We start from the raw sequence: 20,314 nt of genomic DNA, 5'->3' as shown, positions 1-20,314 counted from the left end.
GGACACGGGGGAGCTCTGGCCCCACCGGGCGCTCAGGGGCCAGGTGCTGCAGGACACGGGGGTGGGGAGCTCTGGCCCCGCTGGGCGCTCAGGGGCCAGGTGCTGCAGGACACGGGGGAGCTCTGGCCCCACCGGGCGCTCAGGGGCCAGGTGCTGCAGGACACGGGGGAGCTCTGGCCTCGCCGGGCACTCAGGGGCCGGGTGCTGCAGGACACGGGGGAGCTCTGGCCCCACCGGGCGCTCAGGGCCCGGGAGCTGCAGGACACGGGGGAGCTCTGGCCCCGCCGGGCGCTCAGGGGCCGGGTGCTGCAGGACATGGGGGAGCTCTGGCCCCGCCGGGCACTCAGGGCCCGGGAGCTGCAGGACACGGGGGAGCTCTGGCCCCGCCGGGCACTCAGGGGCCAGGAGCTGCAGGACACGGGGGAGCTCTGGCCCCGCCGGGCACTCAGGGGCCGGGTGCTGCAGGACATGGGGGAGCTCTGGCCCCGCTGGGCGCTCAGGGGCCGGGAGCTGCAGGACATGGGGGAGCTCTGGCCCCGCCGGGCACTCAGGGGCCGGGAGCTGCAGGACGCGGGGGAGCTGTGGCCCCACCGGGCGCTCAGGGGCCAGGAGCTGCAGGACACGGGGGAGCTCTGGCCCCGCCGGGCACTCAGGGGCCGGGTGCTGCAGGACACGGGGGAGGTCTGGCCCCGCCGGGCACTCAGGGGCCGGGAGCTGCAGGACACGGGGGAGCTCTGGCCCCGCTGGGCGCTCAGGGGCCGGGAGCTGCAGGACACAGGGGTGGGGAGCTCTGGCCCCGCTGGGCGCTCAGGGGCCGGGAGCTGCAGGACACAGGGAAGCTCTGGCCCCGCCGGGCACTCAGGGGCCGGGAGCTGCAGGACACGGGGGAGCTCTGGCCCCGCCGGGCACTCAGGGGCCGGGAGCTGCAGGACACGGGGGAGCTCTGGCCCCGCCGGGCGCTCAGGGGCCGGGAGCTGCAGGACACGGGGGAGCTCTGGCCCCGCCGGGCGCTCAGGGGCCGGGAGCTGCAGGACACGGGGGAGCTCTGGCCCCGCCAGGCGCTCAGGGGCCGGGAGCTGCAGGACACGGGGGAGCTCTGGCCCCGCCAGGCGCTCAGGGGCCGGGAGCTGCAGGACACGGGGGAGCTCTGGCCCCGCCAGGCGCTCAGGGGCCGGGTGCTGCAGGACGCGGGGGAGCTCTGGCCCCGCCGGGCGCTCAGGGGCCGGGTGCTGCAGGACGCGGGGGAGCTCTGGCCCCGCCGGGCACTCAGGGGCCGGGTGCTGCAGGACGCGGGGGAGCTCTGGCCCCGCTGGGCACTCAAGGGCCGGGTGCTGCAGGACGCGGGGGAGCTCTGGCCCTGCCGGGCACTCAGGGGCCGGGAGCTGCAGGACACGGGGGAGCTCTGGCCCCGCCGGGGCAGGGGCTCAGCCTAGAGCAGTGGTCCCCAACCTTTTTGTGGCCAGTAGCACATTCAGGTTTTCGGGCGCCAACAATTTTTCAAGGCTTATTTTGTATTTGTCCATTAAATAATACAAAACCCATCATATTTAATGTAACATAATATATGAATCCAGAGAGAAGCCACGAGGACAGAGAGCACCGGCGCCCGCCGCCCCGGAGTTCGGTCCCCGTCAGGTGCTTGTCTCCCCTGCTGGGCACCAGGCGGGCGCACAGAAATGCCCCAGCGGGCGCCGTGGTGCCCCACCGGCCTAGAGGGCCAGGGGAACCCCTCAGTCAGTGCTGATCCCAATGCCCTAGGATGGCACTAGGGGGCGCTGTGCTACACCCAGGAGGGAAAACTGAGGCCCGGCCCCCTGTGCCCGCAGAAGAGCCCATTCAATCTGCACCGGAGTCCACACCAAACCCCCCTTACGCAACTTCCTGCTGCTTTCCCTAGAATCCACCCTGCAGTCAGCGCCACGGGCTCGTATTTACCCCTTGGCCTAGACGACCACGCAGGACGGGACCCGCTTGCTCCCCTCTCCCCGGGCCAATGCCCCATCGCTCCAGGTCAGACGTTCCCTGTGCTCCACCTGGGCTTGCTTTAAAAGACTCAGACCCCGGCCCTGTCCCACCCCTCCCCAGGGCAGAGCACGACCCAGGCCAATGCATGATGTCACCCTTCTACAAGAGCCATCATGGACCTGCCCTGCCCCGCCCCGCCCCAGAGGTGGCCGCATTTCAGTCCAGCGTGACCCAGACCCTTGTGCGGCCTTGCTGTGCACTGTTAAAGTGCTGCTGCGCTCCACCCCAGAGGTGACTGCTGCCAACCCTGCTTGGGGTCTTTCCACAAACAGCCCTGTGCAAAAAAACACGCACGCTGGTCAGCCAAGACCTGCTGAGAATCAGTCCTGAGCAGGGATTGTCCCAGCTGCTTGGGGGGGGGGCTGGGCTATTCTCTGCTCCCTGCGGGTCGGTGGGAATCAGAGCTCAAGTTAGAGCTGCCCTCAGGCTGCTCCAAGAGACACAAGGGGACCAGACGTGGGGAGCATAAAGACACCTCCTCCCCCCCATCTTAAGAAGTATTTGTCTCACGCCTCTTCACCTGCTGCCGTTACAGGGGAAAGGACCCAAAACAGTGCGAACAGCTTGGAGAGTTTAATTTAGTACCAATCATTCAGCTAACGACTCTACACCAGGAAGGGGGCGTGTTCTTGTGACCCAAAGATACCAAAATAATCGGCCCCTGCCAGACACACCCCAGCTCGGCCCAACAAATCTCGCCAGCTGCTGGTGGGGCAGCAGACGGGGACGCCCAGTGTGGGGTATGGGGGTGGTTTCCTCTTGCATCCATGTAGCAAGCGGGGGGGGAGGGGATCCCAGCATGGGGCCCTGCCACCCCCACCCCTCTGCTTCGAGGGGTTGGTGCGTCCCAGCTTCCTCCCTCCCGGCTGGAACAATCCCCAGCCGCCTCTGTCGGTTCCCATCCAAGCCCAGAGGGCTCTCAGGGCTCAGCCGAGGAAGAGGAGGAAGGTGGGGAAGGCTCTTTCTGGACCAGCTCCGGCTCGTCCTCCCCGTCGTGAGGGGGGTGGACCAGCACCTTGTCCAGGATCCCGAACTCCTGGGCTTCCATGGGGCTCATGTAGCGATCTCTCTCCATGGCGGACTCTGCAGGACAAGAGCACGGGGAAGGTGAGGGGTGCCCTGGGCTGGGGGGGGGGGGAGCCTCGAGCCCCTGGCCCAGGGCACATCACCCTCTAGTGGCTGACCCAAAGAGAGAGGGGGGAGAAGAACCTTAACACTGCAGCAGCCATTGGAGAGCCCCCGGGGAGTTCCCACAGCTGGAGCTGAAGAGCAGAGGGGTCTAGCCCCATTGGTGCCTCTGGGGCTCTGGAGTTAACAACCCCCTGCACTGCTTGAGATATTTCACCCCATCAGCCTGGCCTACGGCATCCATTCCTTCCTGACCCCTGCAGTAGCAAGTGGCTGATGCCCTGAAGCATGAGAGCTGATCACCCTGCCTTCAGGGTCTGAACTCTGACCTCTCCACACAGGGGGAGGGGGGCGGGGTCTGGATCCAGGCCCGTGGGTGACAGGGGGCCCCACTCCCTCCCATTTCACCCACAGAACAGAGACGTTTTGGGAAGCCCAGTACAGCTGTCCCCGCCTTCTCCTCCCCCATCAGCCTCTCTCCATTGGAGACCCCACGGGGAGATTTCGGGGGCACTCACCGATCACCTCCAGGGGCTGCTTGGTGTGCTTGGCGTACAGCGCATTGATCTGCTTCTTCAGCGTCAGGATCTCCTCGGCTTGGATGGCGATGTCCGTGGCTTGCCCCTGCGGGGAGGCACCGTGAGGTGCAGCCTGGCTTCACGGAGCCCCCACCCGGGGGTGCTCCCCACCCCGACTAGTCCAACTGCGGCAGGCGCAGAGCACAGCTGCGCCAAACTCGTCCCAGGCATTGGCTGGGAACGATCGGGGGCCTCTATCCACTCGGGGACGGCGATCTTAGGGTCAAAGGTTCCCCCTAACCCAGAGGGACCCCCAAGACCAGCAGCCAGAGGGGAACCCGCCCCCGTGGTCCAATCATTCCTCAGCCTCGTTCGCAGCAATGTGGCTGGTCAGTGCCTCCTGGGGTGGGCCCCGGCAGCACGGAGACTGATCCTGACCCCAAAGGAGCCCCCGCCCCAGGGCCCCCACTCCCGCCAGGGGGCAGATCGGTGCCCGGACTCACCCGCGCCCCTCCCGAAGGCTGGTGGATCATGATGCGGGAGTTGGGCAGGGAGTGCCGCATGCCCTGGGAGCCGGCCGCCAGGAGCAGCGACCCCATGCTGGCCGCCTGCCCCACGCACCAGGTGCAGATGGGGTTCAGGATGTACTGCATGGTGTCGTAAATGGCCAGCCCCGAGGTCACAGCGCCACCTGGAGGGAGAACCGGAGAATGACGGCGAGGATCTCCCCGGGTCACCCAGCCCGGGGGTGGCTGGAGGGAGCAAGGCCCCAGCACTGGCTGTGGCGCTCCCGGCTGCTCCAGTCCCAGGCTCGGCCAGCAGGGGGCGCTTCGGGGAATGGCCGGCTGCTCTCAAGGTGACGCTCGCGGCCTGGGCTCCCACTCACCGGGGCTGTTGATGTACATGTGGATCGGCTTCTTGTTGCTCTCTGACTGCAGGAAGAGCAGCTGCGCAATGACCAGACTGGCCACCCCGTCGTCGATCTGCAGAGGGTGGGGAGAGAGGTGGCAGCGACCTGGGGAACTCCCTGCTGCAGGGGCTTGGAGAGGCAAATGCAGCGGCTGGGGCAGTTTGAGTTTTTTTCCCCCAATGCCGAATCATTTCACGACCATTAACTCTCGTGGCTCAGAGCGGGAAGATCGAGGGAGGCAGCCTCCTGCTTCAGGGTGCATGGCTGTCAGGGGTCAGGAAGGAATTCTGCTAGCTCAAACCACTCCTCACCACCATGTGGGGTGGAACGCCTCCTCCGATGCCCATTGGTCTGGCCCAGTCCATTATTTGGGTGGGGGTGTGTGTGGATACAGGGGGTAGAAAGGCCCATTGGTCTGACAGCACAGCAAGGGGGTTTGCTGGCCCCTGGTCCAGTGTATGTGTGGGGCTCTGGCCCAGCAGGACACTAGAGTGGCTGACCCCACGCCCCCGTTAGAGACAGGGGGACCCCCCCGCTTTATCTCCTGTCGGGTGGGGGCTGCGCAAGCCCAGGGGGGCTGGGCCAGGAGCTGCCACGGACACTCACCGGCCCCATGACGCACACAATCCTCTCCCGCAGCAGCCGGGAGTAAATGTCGTAGGCTCTCTCGCCGCGGCCCTGCAACAGACACCGGGAGCTCAGCCCACGGCCAGCACCCCTCACGGGGCAGGGAGGGAGTGCGGGGGGGGGGGCACAGGAGCACCTGGGATGGGAGCAGGATTCATGATCGTACATGGGAGCCCTGGTTTCGCAGCTCACAAGTGAAATGAGTTTGGTAGGGCTCAGTTCAGCTGCTAGACAATGTTAACAGCTCAGCCCAAAAGCCAACACCTGACCAGGCCCTGCCCAGAGAGGCCCAGGGCTGGGCTGGCAGGAGGCTGCGGGTTGGGACTGAGGGGCACTGGCAGGGCTGGCTGGGGGGTGTGGGTCGGGACTGAGGGGCGCCGGCCAGGCTGGGCTGGCCGGGGGCTGCGGGTCGGGGCTGTGGGTCACCAGCTCACCGTCTGCTCCACCACGATGGGGATGAGCGGGATGCAGCTCACAGGCGTGTGGTGGAGGCTCCGGGTCGCGGCCACTGCCTGGCAGCCGGGCCGGAGGGCGCGCTGGGGACAGAGACCCGGCCGGTTAGGGGAGAATGAACAGCTGCCCCCAGCTCGGGGATAGGTCACTTCCTAGCACTCCTACCCCCTCCCCCTCCAACCTGCTCTGTGCCCAGCCCCCGCTCCACACTGCAGCACCCCCCTGCCCTGCTGCCACCGGAGCCCAAGGCAGGGACCCCCCATCCCCTCCAAACAGGGGCCTGCCCCCGGCACCCCCACACCAGGGAGGGAGCTGAGCCCAGCGACACCAATGGAATCCTCACTTCCTGCTCTAACCACCAGCCCCCACTCCCCTCCCCGAGCCGGGGAGAGAACCCAGGAGTCCGGGCTCCCAGCCCCCCCTGCTCTAACCACCAGACCCCACTCCCCTCCCGGAGCCGGGGAGAGAACCCAGGAGTCCTGGCTCCCAGCCCCCCTGCTCTAACCACCAGACCCCACTCCCCTCCCGGAGCCGGGGAGAGAACCCAGGAGTCCTGGCTCCCAGCCCCCCTGCTCTAACCACCAGACCCCACTGCCCTCCCCGAGCTGGGCAGAGAACCCAGGAGTCCTGGCTCCCAGCCCCCTGCTCTAACCACCAGACCCCACTCCCCTCCCGGAGCCGGGGAGAGAACCCAGGAGTCCGGGCTCCCAGCCCCCACGTGCCCCCTCCATACCAGCCCCCCTGCCTTACTGCTATTCTCAGCAGCATCTTCTCGCTCCAACCCTGCCCCTCCCCTTCCCTGCCCCGCGACCCGGAAGTGATACCCTGCCCCTCCCCTCAGGAGGTGGAGCCTGTGGGAGTCATGGGATCAGGGGCGCTCAGAATGGAACTCCAGCTCCCAGCATGCATGGCGCTGCTGCAGTGACTGCTGGGGATTGTAGTTCTAGCCCCTGGGCCGCTGATTGGAGACGGTGGAGCGGGGTCTAGTGGTTAGAGCGGGGTGTGTGTGTTGGGGGGGGGGCGTTAAAAGCCAGGACTCCTGGGTTCTCTCACCAGATCTGCGAGGGGAGTGGGGTCCAGTGGTTGGGGGAGGGGCTGGGAGCCAGGACTGGTGGGTTCTCTCCCCGGCGCTGGGAGGGGAGTGGGGTCTAGTGGTTAGAGCAGAGGGGGCTGGGAGCCAGGACTCGTGGGTTCTATCCCCGGCACTGGGAGGGGAGTGGGGTCTAGTGGTCAGAGCAGGGGTCGGGGCTGGGAGCCAGGACTCCAGGGTTCTTTCCCCCCATCCCCCGCCAGCATGATGACTTTGTGACCCAGGACTGGCTTTATGCGGTGGTCTCATTGTGACCAGGGCACAGCTGCTGACCAACACCCCCCCTAAAAAGGGCGACGCTGTGTCCAGAGCCAGCCTGGCCGTGATGGAGGAAGTGAGACAGATGATGCCTCAGGGTCCTGGCAGAGGCTGTCACCCCCCTGACCGTGTGTGGCAGCCCTGTGCCAAGCCACCCCTCCAGCTACCTCAGGGTCTCTAATGCCCACCTCGATTTCATACCCCATGTTCTGCATCGCCCAGTCCATTGGGGAACCTGGCAGAGCCTGCAGCCCCCGCACACACCACACAGGGGCAGCAAGGAGCGAGGAATAGCCAGGCAGCCAGTTAGAAGTTGGGGGGCCAGGGTGGGGTCTCTCCAGCCCAGGTGCCCCCACAGGCTTGGTGCCATTGTGGCGGCCGTTGGAGGCACAGCAGCCCCTGTAGGAATTGGGCTGAGACCTGCCCAACTCGATGCACGCAGGGACCGCAGAACAGGCAGGGTGTGAGAGGGGAGTGGGGGCAGGCCGCAGAGCCAGGCGCTGGCACTTGGGAAGGGCACCAGGATTTACGAGGTGTTAATTGGTGGCGTGTGCCTGTCCCCACACAGCGCCCACGCCCAGGGTGTGAGAACAGAGGGTGAAACCAGGCAGTGATTAGATTGCAGAGATGTCTCAGCTACCGGGGGCAAACCTCAGACGACTCAGATCGCGCCCTCTGGTCTCCCCCTAGACCCCAATGCCCCCGCTGGAGACGAGGATAGAACCCAGGAGTTCTGATTCCCTGTACCCCATTCTCACCACTAGACCCCTCTCCCACCCCTCCTCTGAGCTCAGTGTTTAGAACAGGGAATTCTCACTTTGGGGATCTTTGAATCCAGGGTTCACTTTGGGATTTAACTGTTGGATCTCACGCTGCTCCTCCCCTAGGCAATGAGATATAGGCGTTAAAGCAGGGGCAGGGTAGGGACCCTGGACTCCTGGGATCTGTCCCTGGCTGTGGGAGGGGAATGGGGTCTAGTGGCTACTGCAGGACTCGGGGGGTTTATTCCACACTCCACGGACACGCTGTGTCCTGGGGTGAGGCGCTCTCGGTGCCTCAGTTTCCCCTGTGTAGCCAGAGGCAAACACCTCCTGAGTTCCCCAGGAAGGGCCCCAGAAGCTGAGCCCTTTGGGCCAAGTCCATCCAAAATGTTACTGCAGGGCAAAGTGTTATCACCCGGCCTCCTCCCCGCCTGCAGGAACTATCCCAAGGCGACTGGGAAACAAGATCGGGCGCTCCCCCGTGTAAGCGTCATTCCCTGTCCCCCGGGCGTGGGAGGGTGCGATCCAGAGCTGGGGGGAGTGCAGGGTGAAGGACAACACCAGGCGCCCAGAGCAGCCGGGAGAACACGCCACGGAGAGGGGACTGGAGAGGCTTGGTTATAGCCGGGGGGGCGGAGGGGAGAGCTGGGAGCCAGGACTCCTGGATTCTCTCCCTGGCTCAGGGAGGAGAACAGGGTCTAGTGGTTAGAGCAGGAGGGGCTGGGAGCCAGGACTCCTGGGTTCTCTCCCTGGCTCTGGGAGGGGGGTGGGTTCTAGTGGTTAGAGTGGGGGGGGGCTGGGAGCAGGACTCCTGAGTTCTCTCCCTGGCTCAGAGGGGGTGTGTGCGCTCTAATGGTTAAAGCGGGGTGTGGGGGGAGCAGGACTCCTGGGTTCTCTCCCTGGCTCAGAGAGGGGGGTGGGCTCTAGTGGTTAGAGCGGGGGGGGAGGGCTGGGAGCCAGGACTCCTGGGTTCTCTCCCTGGCTCAGAGAGGGGAGCGGGGTCTAGTGGTTAGAGTGGGGGGGGCAAGGCTGGAAGCCAGGATTCCACTGGAGTCAATGGGACCCCTCCCCAGCTGGCGGGGCTCAGTGGAGCTGGTTTGCTTTACAGCAGGTGAGGATCTGGCTCCTTGGGAGCCGATTCGGGGCCCGGGGCCCGGTGCAAACTGGGAAGGAAATTCCCTGTTGGCCTGGTGGAAATACCTGGCGGGCGGCGCGAGCCCCACAGCTGCTGGGGAGATGCTGTGGTTGCCAAGGGTCAGTGCTGAGGTTTGGTCCCCGCCTGGGGCTGCCGGGCGTGTCCCACTCACCCCATGTGAGTCACAGAGTGTGAGTCGCTTCTTCCTGGCACTGATTCCCGGCACTCCCTGGGCTCCAGCAGCAACCCCAGGGCTGTTTGGTGCCTCAGCAGGGCCCCTGGCTCCCCCCCAGAGCAGGGCGCAGGCACAGGGTGGGGTAGGTCTATTGTCCATTGGGCATTCACATCTCTAACCCACTTAGAGGGGCACAGGGGGCACCAGGGCGCGGGGGGGGGGCATGGGGCCTGTCTCCTCTAGGGGCCACTGGCTCCAATCAGGCCCCAAGTCAGGAGGGACCACGATTCAGTCCCCTCTGACAGAGGCTTGGTGTGAAATGAGTTTGGGGGGTCTCAGGCCAGGCCCCCGCGATCGGGGTCCATAGTGCTAGTTGGCAGGCGCTCCCTGCTCTAACCACTAGACACCACTCCCCCCCTGAGCTGGGATAGAACCCAGGAGTCCTGGCTCCCAGCCCCCACCCCCTGGCTCTAACCACTAGACACCACTCCCCCCCCGGAGCTGGGAGAGAACCCAGGAGTCCTGGCTCCCAGCCCCCACCCCGGCTCTAACCACTAGACACCACTACCCCCCCCCCCCCCCGGAGCTGGGAGAGAACCCAGGAGTCCTGGCTCCCCTCCTGTTTCGTGTGGGAAATGTTATGAGGCCAGAGTCCCAGCTCCCAGAGGCAGCCACTGCTTCAGCTTGGGCGTCCCCCTGGGAGGGCAGTGGGGTCTAGTGGTGAGAGCAGGGGGCGCTGGGAGTCAGGACTCCTGGGTTCTCTCCCCATCGCAGGGAGGAAGCAGGCGCTAGTGGTTAGACCCTTGGCTCTGGTGCAGAATTCAGCTCCCTGCCCCCACCCTGGCAGATTAGCGGCTGTTTCCATCCCACTTGCCCAGCACCTTTTCTTCCCAGACTTTTTTATCTAGAGAGGAAAAGAAACAAAGAGCCCGTTCAGCATTAGCTGCGCCGCACCGGCCCCAGCTGCCCATGGGCACGGCCCCCGCAGGGCTGGAGCACCCAGCTCCCAGCCCCCCCGCGCTGTGCGAGCTCACCCCGCTCCAGCCCAGGGTCCAGGCGCTAGTGCCAGGCCTCTCACTTCCCTCGCCCTGATCTCGGGCTGGGTCTGGGCAGCGCCCGGCACGACTGGGCCCTGATCTCGGTGGGGTCTGGGCAGCGCCCGGCACGACGGGGCCCTGATCTCGGTGGGGTCTGGGCAGCGCCCGGCACGACGGGGCCCTGATCTTGGTCGGGTCAGTGCAGCGCCCAGTGTGACGGGGCCCTGATCTCACTTGGGGTCTGGGCAGCGCCCGGCGCGACGGGGCCCTGATCTCGGCTGGGGTCTGGGCAGCGCCCGGCGCGACGGGGCCCTGATCTCGGCTGGGGTCTGGGCAGCACCCGGCACAACTGGGCCCTGATCTCGCTTGGGGTCTGGGCAGTGCCCGGCACGACAGGGCCCTGATCTCAGTCGGGGTCTGGGCAGCGCCCGGTGTGACAGGGGCTCTGATCTCAGTCAGGATCTGAGCGGTGCCTGGCACAGTGTGGCCCTGATCTCGGTTGGCCTGGCCTGTTTGTGGAACTCCTTGCCTGAGGAGGTTGCGAAGGCTGGGACTATAACAGTGTTTAAAAGAGAACTGGATAAATTCATGGAGGTTAAGTCCATAAATGGCTGTTAGCCAGGCTGGGTAAGGGATGGTGTCCCTAGCCTCTGTCTGTCAAAGGGTGGAGATGGATGGAAGGAGAGAGATCACTTGATCATTGCCTATTAGGTTCACTCCCTCTGGGGCACCTGGCATTGGCCGCTGTCGGCAGACAGGTACTGGGCTAGATGGACCTTTGGTCTGACCCGGTACAACCGTTCTCATGTTCTTATGGCACAGTGGGGCGCTGATCTTAGTCAGGGCCTGGCGCCATTACCACGGTCTAGATGGGCCCTGACCATTTGCTCCTCCATAGCGTCCCAGAAGGCGGCCGTACATGGGCAATTTTTTCAGTCGAATGGGCCCCCAGTTTGAAGCCAAAGAAGCCTCCCACACCGTGCACTCCCTGAATTTCACACTGATTTCCTGCCCCCGTCTCTGCACCCTGCCCCAGCCCATTGGCTGGGATTTCACCCTCCATCTCTGCTCTGGAAGGAGCTGGCATGACCCTGCATGACCCAGAGCTGGCGAGCCACGAGTCAGGGCTGTGTGCGGCTTGCTGGGCTCCCCAGCCACCCTGGGACACTGGGTCATGGCTCAGGTTAGGGGAGATTCTGCCCGAAGCTACAGGGGGGCTTTGCTCCCAAAAGGAGCCCCACCAGGTGCCCCCCAAGCCTAGCACCACTTTCAGTGAGGAGAACAAGCTTCAGCCGTGGCCTGTGGCTTCTAGCCCTGCACGACAGAGTCAGGAACACGCCAGAGATGCCAGCTCAGCCTCAGGGCCAGGGACTTATCTGGGGCTGGGCTGGCTCGGTGCCACAGGCCCACACAGGCCCATCCTTTGCTGACAGCTGCCCCGTGTATAAGCCGGCCTTGGAGACGTGGCTTGAGACCTCCCAGCTAAACAGCTGCGGCTTATCTGTGAGTAGATCCGGCACGTCGGGCTGCTTTCTCCATTCCTCTGTGGAGCGAAGCCCTGGTCCCTCTGCCCGGCGCCTGCCTCCAGTCCCGTGTGCACCCGTGGGGAAGCCAGATGCCCCCCCCCAGGGTGACACCACATGGCACCGGCTGGGTCTGCATCCCGCCAGTGTGTTTGCCCAGGCGGCAAGGTGGGGTCAGCCCAGGGGAGCCCGCAAGCGAATGCCAAACTGATCCCATAAAAACAACGAGGAGTCCGGTGGCACCTTAAAGACTAAGAGATTTGGGCATAAGCTTTCGTGGGTAAAAACCCCACTTCTTCAGATGCATGGGATTGATCCCGTGGCCGAACACGGCTCCCACTGACACAAGCTTCCGCAGCCGCCGATGGGGTCGCTGCTTTACACCTCTGCAAGGGAGGGGAGGATCCGACCCCTGTGAACACCCAAGGTGATCAAAACCCAGCCAGCTGTCATATCACCTTGATCTCTGTGCCGCTCCCTTGAATTGCTGCCGGGGAGCTCGGCCGGTTGCTTTCACTCTGTGCATGCCGGCCCCGCTGGCGTAAACCCTCCGCATCGCTCCAGGGCAGCCAGGCCGATTTACACCCAGCAGGGAGCTGGGTCCAAGGCTGTTCCCCTCGTTATTAGTGGTTATTGAGTAATCAGAACCTCAGCCGGACTTTGAGGCCTGAACGGGGGTTACGGCCATGCGCTGGTTCACTCCCCGGGGCGGGGTGGGGCGGAATGGTCACCCCCCTTTGTCAGACTAGGGAAACTGAGGCCGGGAGGGAGGCAGGGATTTGCCTACAGACAGAGCCCAGGGTGTGTGTGAGTATTTTTCCCCCCAGCTCCATACACCGTCCTCAGTGAAATGTACAAAGGGATGGGAACTGTGACCACTGAAAACGAGCCCACGCACTCCAGCTCAGGGGCTGAGGTGTGGCCAGGCTGATGCCACTCGCCTGCCAGCTGGAGCCACAGCGGATGGGGGACTATGACACCCTGCTGTGATAGCTGCTCACGCTGGGGAGGCTGCCAACTCTGCACATCCCTGGGCTTGACCGAACTGGGGCGTGGCTGGGCCTTTAGGCGTGTCAGATCCCAGGTGGCTGCAGGTGCCTGACGTCTGCGTCACTTAGAGCAGCTGGGAGCGGCTCTATTTTATAGCAGCACAGGGCTGCTCTCCAGGCCTCTGCAGTGGTGAATTCCCAGAGTAACCTCTGCCATGGGGCCTCCCAGCTCTTCCCACCATCTACCCCAGCCAGCCCCTCCCCCTTGATCCGGTCTGTCCTCACTCAGGCAAAACGCCCATGGAAATCACTGGGAGTTTCGCAACTTGCCAGCTGGCTCAGGCAGTGTCGTTACATAAAACCTAATTAATTTGATTACTGTTGATGAAGCCGACAGGGTGGTCCTGCTGTGACCGCACAATCTTGACCACCTTTGTGTTACTCCACTTTGAATCGTGGCAGCAATAAGTCAAGTCGCTTGGTGCTTCTGCTTTCATTTATTGATTCTTTTTCTTAAACCCTTTTCGCTTAAAACGCCCCGTAGCTTCTTCCCAAGATGATTTCATGCCTGAGCACAATCTACTCTATCGGCTTGTTTCAGAAGCGACTGCTTCTGGGGAGGAGACCTTACTACGTTTGGGATCAAAGTTGTACTAGTGCTTTGGCCAAATGTTCATGATTTCTGCCGCGGGACGCATTATCATCCCACTATTTAAAAGATAGAGAAACTGAGGCACAGACTGGTGAAGTGACTTGGACAAGGACATGTAGGAAATCAAGGCCACACTAATAGTAATCCCACCCAGCCCAGAGTTCAAAGTGATGGAGATTCTGATCCACACGTTTTACGTTCAATAGAGAACCAGGTTCTGATTGCCTTTACACTGCCTCCTTTGAGTGATTCTGGAGTCACACTGGGATAGCTCAGATCAGTGCCTAGTCCAGAGTATTAAAGGCCTCATCCTTCCATGGATCCAAAATCCCTTTAATTTGGGATTTGGCTTGCTCTGAAAAATAATCAACTACAATGCGTTTCACCTAGGTCTCTCCTGATTGGTCCATGGAGAAAGCTGGGGTGGGAGGAGGTGAAGCGAAGTAGTTCATCACCCAATCAAAGCGGCCTGGGTGGTCACATGCATTAAAGCTTTGTCCAATCAGGTAGGTGGGAAGGGCACACGGTGGTTCCAGTAGTGGGATCCTGGAAGGATCAAGTGGGGGGTAGGTTCTGGAGCAGGATGCGAGATGCTGGGATGTCCCCCCCCACCCCATTTTCTCTCCCTTCCCTCCTCGGCGCTGCTCCCTACTCCCGGCTCTCCTGGTTGCTGACAGCTCCTGACTCCCAGTGCTGGATTAAGGCACTTTTCTGGCGAAGGCTCCGGGGGCTTTTCTCCACCTGTGGCGGAGATGGGACAGCGTAAGCCACTGAGGACAACAAAGGCAGAGATCTAGCAAATACATGGCAAAAGGGGAGAGGCCTGTCCCTGAAGCAAGGCAGGCCACGTGTCCATGCTCCCACTGCAGGGGCAGCTCTGGAACAAACAAGGATTGCATACCCGTGGCGGGGATCGAACCCTCGACCTTCCACCGCAAGGGGCTGCTGGGGGACCCAGGCTGCTGTAGTTTCTGAACCAGCCACTAGAGGATGAAAGGGACCCGGGCACCAGGGGACGACGGTTGTGTGTGCCCCCAGGCATGTCTGTTGCGAATATTGCGTCCGTGTGAGGAGGAGCAGGTGCAGGCTCATGTGTGTTTGAGTCCGTGTGGGTTTGTGCGTCTCTGTTCTATGTATGGGCGCAGCGCTTCCGGGTGGATTCATGTGTGTACGTGTGCAGGGCTCCGTGGTTGTGGATGCACGAATGCCCCCGCTGCACGTTGTATGCAAGTGTGCAGTTGAGCGTGCACGAGGGGCTCACGGCTGTTACCGTATGTCAGCCCGTGTGTGGCTGCATGCATGCAGCTTGCAGGAGTCAGGACACTTTGACTGAATGTCCCCCCAGCAGGGCTCCTCAAGGAGTAGCAACGGCTCTGGGCTCTTGCGTGTAACTGCGTGTTGGAGCATGTGTCTGTGGCCAGGCAAGTTCCGTGCCGGGTGCGCCTCTGTGGGCGCTTCCCCATGTTGCCACCTTCACACGTGTGTTCATGGGTGTTGATGCCCGTCGCTGGCAGAGCACAGCCCCCAGGGGTCACCGGCTGGCGCAGGGCCGGGCTGGCAGTGCCCTAGGGGGGACAGAGGGGCAGTTACCTGGTCCAGCCCATTCTCTTGGGGGCTCTCCGACAGGGCTGGGGGAGGCCAGGTCACATCGAGCTTCCCGCAGGACAGTTTCTCTGCAACGAGAGGGAGGACAGTGGGTCAGGCTCCGCGGGCTCCCATTGCCTCCTTCTGGGGGCTTTGCCAGGCTCCCGCCCCGCGGATTCTGTACCCTAATACATCTCCCCCCCAATAACACTGCCTGCCCCCCTGAGACTCAGCCTCAGTTTCCCTGTCCCCCACCTCACACCATCCACCCCAGCACCCGGGTTGGGGGATTCACCCTGCCCCAGGGGCGAGAGGAGGATGCATGCAGGTAGGTTAGGGCATTGGGCCAGCGTTCAGGATACCTGGGTTCTGTTCCCGGCTCTGCCAATGACCCACTTCTGCCCTCTGGGCCTCGGTTTCCCCTCCCTCCCTGTGTCTCTTTAGACTGAGCCCTGTGGGGCAGGGACTGGCTCTCATTAGGGGTCTGCGCAGTCCCTGGCACAGTGCGGCCCGGATGTTTTCGGGGGGGGGGAGGGGTGTCTGTGCTGCATTGGCACAATGCGGCCCTGGTCTGGGTCAGGATCCATGCAGCACCTGGGACAAAGGGGGCCCAGTCTCAGTTCGGGGGGGGGGTCATGCAGCACCCAGCACAATGTGTATGTGTGTCTGTGGGGGTCCTGATCTTGATTGTGGCATCTGGGTGAAACACTGATCACTCAGCTCACGACCGGCCAGCGGGGCCTGATCCCCCGAAACAGGCTCTGAAACCGCAGGCTGGCCCTGCTCCTGGCTCCCCCTGGGCCCCGGGCCCAGCCCCGCCAGCCTGCCCCCTTCCCAGCACCGCTGAGCGGCTTTCCCTTTCGTTCTAGCCAAAGGTCGGCCCGGCGCCCCGCCCTGCCGCAGCCACCGCTCCCTGGGTACACACACCGGCCTCCCAGGTGCAGCTCCTGGGTTGGCTGGGGCGGGGAAGCCGGGCCTGGCCTGGCCTGGGGATCCCCTCCCTCTCTCCCTGGGAACAGCTAGAGACTCCTCAGCCCTGGCCCGGGACGTGCCGCACACATGCCGAGAGCGTGGCATGCACGGGACGGACACACGGACGGGTGCACTCACGGAGGTGCTGCTGAGACAGGCAGAGAGCGTTTTAGGGGAGATAAAGCCCCCATCTCCGTGTGATAATAATAATTGGAGATATACCAATCTCCTAGAACTGGAAGGGACCTTGAAAGGTCATTGAGTCCAGCCCCCTGCCTTCACTAGCAGGACCAATTTTTGCCCCAGATTCCTAAGTGGCCCCCTCAAGGATTGAACTCACAACCCTGGGTTTAGCAGGCCAATGCTCAAACCACTGAGCTATCCCTCCCCCCGATGCACCTGTCTCTCTGCAGCCCTCCAGGGCCCCCTGGACGCCCCCCTGCCTCCTGTACCCCTAGATCCTCTCTCTGCACCCCCACCCCCACATCACCTGCTTCTTCCAGGCCCTGCCCGGCTCCGGCACGGCCGGGGTGTCTTGCCCAGGGGTCGCTGTCTTTGCCAGCCCCTCTTCTGCCCCACGGGAGCCTTGCGGGAAGCAGCAGGAGAGCAAATCTGGGTGCCCGTTACTCCCACTATCTGGACGGCCCCGTTGGCGACACTCACTGGGCACAAGTGGGATCTCAATCGTGAGGCACCAGGAAGAGGGTCCCACTGCACTCATCCCATGGGAACAGCTCCCGGGCAGAGCCGGCGGCTGGGCTGGAATGGTACCGAGTCCCAGCGTCTCTCATCAGCGGCCCTCAGAGACGGTCAGTGTCATTAGCTCCACGTTACGGATGGGGAAACTGAGGCACAGAGTGCCTGTTGCACAGGGAGTCAGTGACAGCTGGCCATAGAACCCAGGAGTCCTGGCTCTCACCAGGCCCTGTTCCTTCCTGGAGTTGGAAAGAGAACCCAGGTGTCCTGACTCCCAGACCCCAATTCTAGGTATTAATCAATGCTCCTACCTGGTTCCAGGGGAAGAACCCAGGAGTCCTGCCTCCTAGGCCCACTGCTCTAACCAGCACTGGCTTCCTCCAGCTGCCCCTAGACCCAGTTTGCGCAGCCCCCGGGGCGCGCCCCCCTTACCTGGCTGGCTGCGGCGCGGCTCCTGCCCGTCGGTCACCCCCTGGGCATCCCGAGGCAGGACCCAGCCGTACAGACAGTGCCTCTGCTTCTGCAGCTCCTCTTCCCTCTTCTGCGCCTCCTGCACCTCGAGCTCCAGCCGGGACTGGGGGCTCCTGGAGCGGAGTCTGAAGAAGGGGCTGCCTTGGGTCGAGGGGCTCTGCTCCAGGGGGGGCTGGCGGCCGGGGCTGGGGCGCAGCAGGGTGCTGGGCTCCAGGATGACCACCTTGGCCCGGGTGTTGGCCTCGGTGAAGGATGGACCCCGGGGGCCCTGATCCGGGGGGGTCTCAGCGCTGCTGCTGCCGGCGACCCTCGCCGGCTTCCTGGGGGAAGGGGGCTCGGGGCTGGGCTGGTGCCCGAAGAGCATCTTCTTCTCCTGCAGCTCCTGGGGGGTGCCCCGGTCGTAGGTGCCCCGCACCTGGCCCAGATGCATCAGGTCTTCCTCGCGGAGCCTCTCCCGCTGGATCTCCCGCTGCATCTGGGCCCCGGCCCACTGGCGCTCCTTGTCCTTGGGCGGCTGGGCGGGCAGCTGGGCCCGGCTCAGGATGGGCTTCACCCGCACCTCCACGTACTCCTGGGTGCTCCGCGGGCTGGCCATGCCCCGCTGCCGCCTCAGGGTCTCCTCCCGCTCCTGGTGCAGCCGGATCTCCCGCTCGATGGGGGTCTCCCCACCTGGCTTAAGGGCCGGAGAGGCTTCGCCATCACTGGAGAGGTCCCCATTCTCCATGTTCTCCTGCTCCGAGGCAGCTCCTGGATCTTTGGCCCCAGCTGGGTCCCCGGCACTGGTCGGCGCGTCGGCACCGGCTGGAGCTGTGGCACTGCCCAGATCGCTTGGAGCAGCTGGATCTTCACCGGTCGGATCTGTGGCACTGGCTGTCTCTCGCGGACCGGCTGGATCTTTGGTACCGGTCAGATCCCTGATACCAGCTGGAACTTCAGCACCAGCTGGACCTGCGGCACCGTCTGGCTCCCTGGCACCGTCTCCCCCGGGCGAGGTCTCTCGGGGCCCAGCAGCGCTGGGTGGCACCTCGCTCAGCTCAGATTCCAGCACAGTCCCGGCTCCGACCTCACCCCGGGGTTTATTGTTGTCACCGGCTCCACCTGCCGAGCTGCCAGCTGGTCCCGCCCTCCAGCCTTCCCCGCCCCCCGGCTCCCAGCTGCTGTCGCACACCAGGTGGGCAGGCCCAGAGGAGTCACCAGTTGCCACGGGAGACCTTGGCACAACCGCCTCAGGCCTGGCGCCTGCTGCCCCCTGCTGGCTGCAAGGGGCAAGGTCCCCAGGTGCCAGCAAGGGTCCCCCTGGCACCGGCGTGCCATCCGGCTCGAGTGGACAGCTGGCATCCTGGCCCCCCTGGGCACCAGCGCTGCCCAGTGCCAGGGGTCCCGGTTCCCCAGCCGGCTGGGGATCCTTTTCAGACTCCTCCGCCAGCTGCTCCGATCCTGGGCCGCTGGCCGGTGACTTGTCCCCGGGTGGGCCGGGCACCTTCTCCCCACCCGTCTCTGTGCCCGCCGCCTCGGCGCTCTCCTGGCAGCCCTGCTCGGAGCCAGCGCTCAGCTTTGGCTCCCCGGGGTTCGCTTGGCAGACGGCGTTGACAGCTTGAGGCGGCTCCGAGGAGGGGGCGGCACCGGGGGGGTCACCAAGGACGTCACCACTGCTGCCCTCCCCTCCGCGGGCTGGCTGGCCTGAGGCATCAGCGGGGTCTGGCTGTGCCGGGGGAGCAGGGCAGGTGCCGCGGTGATCTGCCTGGCTGCCCCCCTCCCCTGGGGCAGCAGGGGACTGTCCATGTACTGGTTCCTCATCCTGGCCAGTGGCCTCAGGCGCCCCAGGTTCCCTCTCTTGTGTGATGATGGAGTCAGCGCCGCCTTCCCCTGGCCTGTGCCCCTTCCCGGGGACATCCATGCCCTCCCCATCTGTGCATGGGCCAGCAGGGGCATCCTGCTGGCACCCCCCTGGGGCAGAGGGTGGCAGGGACACGGTCTCTGTCGCCATCAGGGCCAGGCCAGGGCTCTCCAGCGAAACCTAGGGCAGGAAGAGATGCCAGGGTGAGTGCCTGGGGCTGCCCCTCGCCAGCGCACACCAGGGCGGGAGAGGGGAGATTAGATTTCGGGGGCAGCCTCAGGGGTTTGGGGTCAGAGAGGAGCAGAGCCCGGGAGGGGCGGCTTAAGGGGCGTAAATGTGGTGGGTCCCGTGAGAAACCCGAGGCTCTCAAACTCCTCCTTCCCCTGGCTGATTTTCCACTTTGCCAGGGTCACCCTGAGGACGGAGGCTTGTGACGCGAGGGCGCCCGCTGCTGGCGCCTGCCTGGTACCAATGTGAAGGGCTCCCCCAGGCATCACGGGGGGGAGGGGGGCATCCTTCTAGCTTTAATTACCAGAAGGGCAAGAGGACCTGGCTGGGGGGCACAGACACCAGCTCCTCGTCGCGGGGGCAGAACAGGATCCCTGTGCCCATTGGCAGTGGTGTCGGGGCGGCCGGCGAGCGCTGATCACCGCAGTCCCAGGGCAGGACGGTGCCCGCTGCCCCCTGCAAACAATCACTTCGGGGCAAGGAGAGGCAGCGGGCTTTCCCCTCCCCCTCTGCACCCACCTGGGCGCCAGCTCCGGGGGGGCTACAGGGCAGCGGAGGGGGGTAGCAAACAGCGTCTCGCCCCCAGGCACGCGGCAGATGTGCAGGGAGCTGCACAGGACCAGCCCGCTGAGCCGGGGGGGGGCAAGATCGAGGGATATTCATAAAGTGCCCCCCCACTCTTAAATGCCTCCCGGATCAGGACAGCCCCGGGGTACCAGCAGCGTCCTCCCCCCTTTACACCTCACTCAGCCCCCCCTCCACGTGTCAGCCTGCCCAGCCCCCCCAGCAGAGGGGACTCACTCCTGGCCCCTCCCTCCTTGGCTGACCCCCCCCCCCAGCTGGACCCGGCGCCCCTCACTCACGTTTCTCCGGGTCCGGGGGGGGTCCCCGTTTCCCGGTTCCAGCCCCTCGCTGCTCACCTGGCCCGAGCCGCGCAGCCCCTGGCCGGCTGCAGCAGGAAGGTGCCTGGGCCCTGCGGGCCCTGCGATTTATCCCGCCCGCTGAGCCAATGGGACGCGCTCTGCTAATCTCCGGCCGGCGCAGCCCGGGACGGCCCAGGCCCGGAGCTGCCCGTGGCGAGCGCGGCCCCCGGCGCCCCCCCCACCCCAGCCCAGGCCCTGAGCACACACGGGCGCTATTAACCATTAACCCGGGCCAGCGCCTGGAAAGGTGGGAGCGCACCTGCCCCGCTCCCCGCAGCGCCCCCTGCCGGCCGGGACCGGCCCCCCAGCGCACCTGCCCCGC

General features: G+C 64.6%; 2 protein-coding genes across 2 annotated transcripts; both read right to left on the bottom strand.

Annotated features, from left to right (window-relative positions):
- Positions 1-2,579: 2,579 nt before the first annotated feature.
- LOC123354108 (caseinolytic mitochondrial matrix peptidase proteolytic subunit) lies at positions 2,580-6,499 on the bottom strand. Its single transcript, XM_044995791.1, has 7 exons — positions 6,412-6,499; positions 5,643-5,744; positions 5,188-5,259; positions 4,558-4,654; positions 4,175-4,362; positions 3,672-3,777; positions 2,580-3,108 (listed from the first exon to the last, which is right to left on the bottom strand). The coding sequence occupies exons 1-7, from the start codon at positions 6,427-6,429 to the stop codon at positions 2,945-2,947; spliced, it is 747 nt and encodes a 248-aa protein (XP_044851726.1). The 5' UTR covers positions 6,430-6,499; the 3' UTR covers positions 2,580-2,944.
- Positions 6,500-13,106: 6,607 nt separating this feature from the next.
- Positions 13,107-20,083, bottom strand: MISP3 (MISP family member 3). The gene is made up of 4 exons (XM_044995746.1): positions 19,933-20,083; positions 16,966-19,021; positions 14,872-14,954; positions 13,107-14,022 (listed from the first exon to the last, which is right to left on the bottom strand). The coding sequence occupies exons 2-4, from the start codon at positions 18,989-18,991 to the stop codon at positions 13,930-13,932; spliced, it is 2,202 nt and encodes a 733-aa protein (XP_044851681.1). The 5' UTR covers positions 18,992-19,021; positions 19,933-20,083; the 3' UTR covers positions 13,107-13,929.
- Between the last annotated feature and the right edge of the window lie 231 nt (positions 20,084-20,314).

Source organism: Mauremys mutica, chromosome 20 (genome assembly GCF_020497125.1).
Source record: "Mauremys mutica isolate MM-2020 ecotype Southern chromosome 20, ASM2049712v1, whole genome shotgun sequence".
NCBI classification, from domain to species: Eukaryota; Metazoa; Chordata; order Testudines; family Geoemydidae; genus Mauremys; species Mauremys mutica.
The sequence above is the reverse complement of the archived record's forward strand: the minus strand, read 5'-3'. Positions and strand labels throughout refer to the sequence as shown.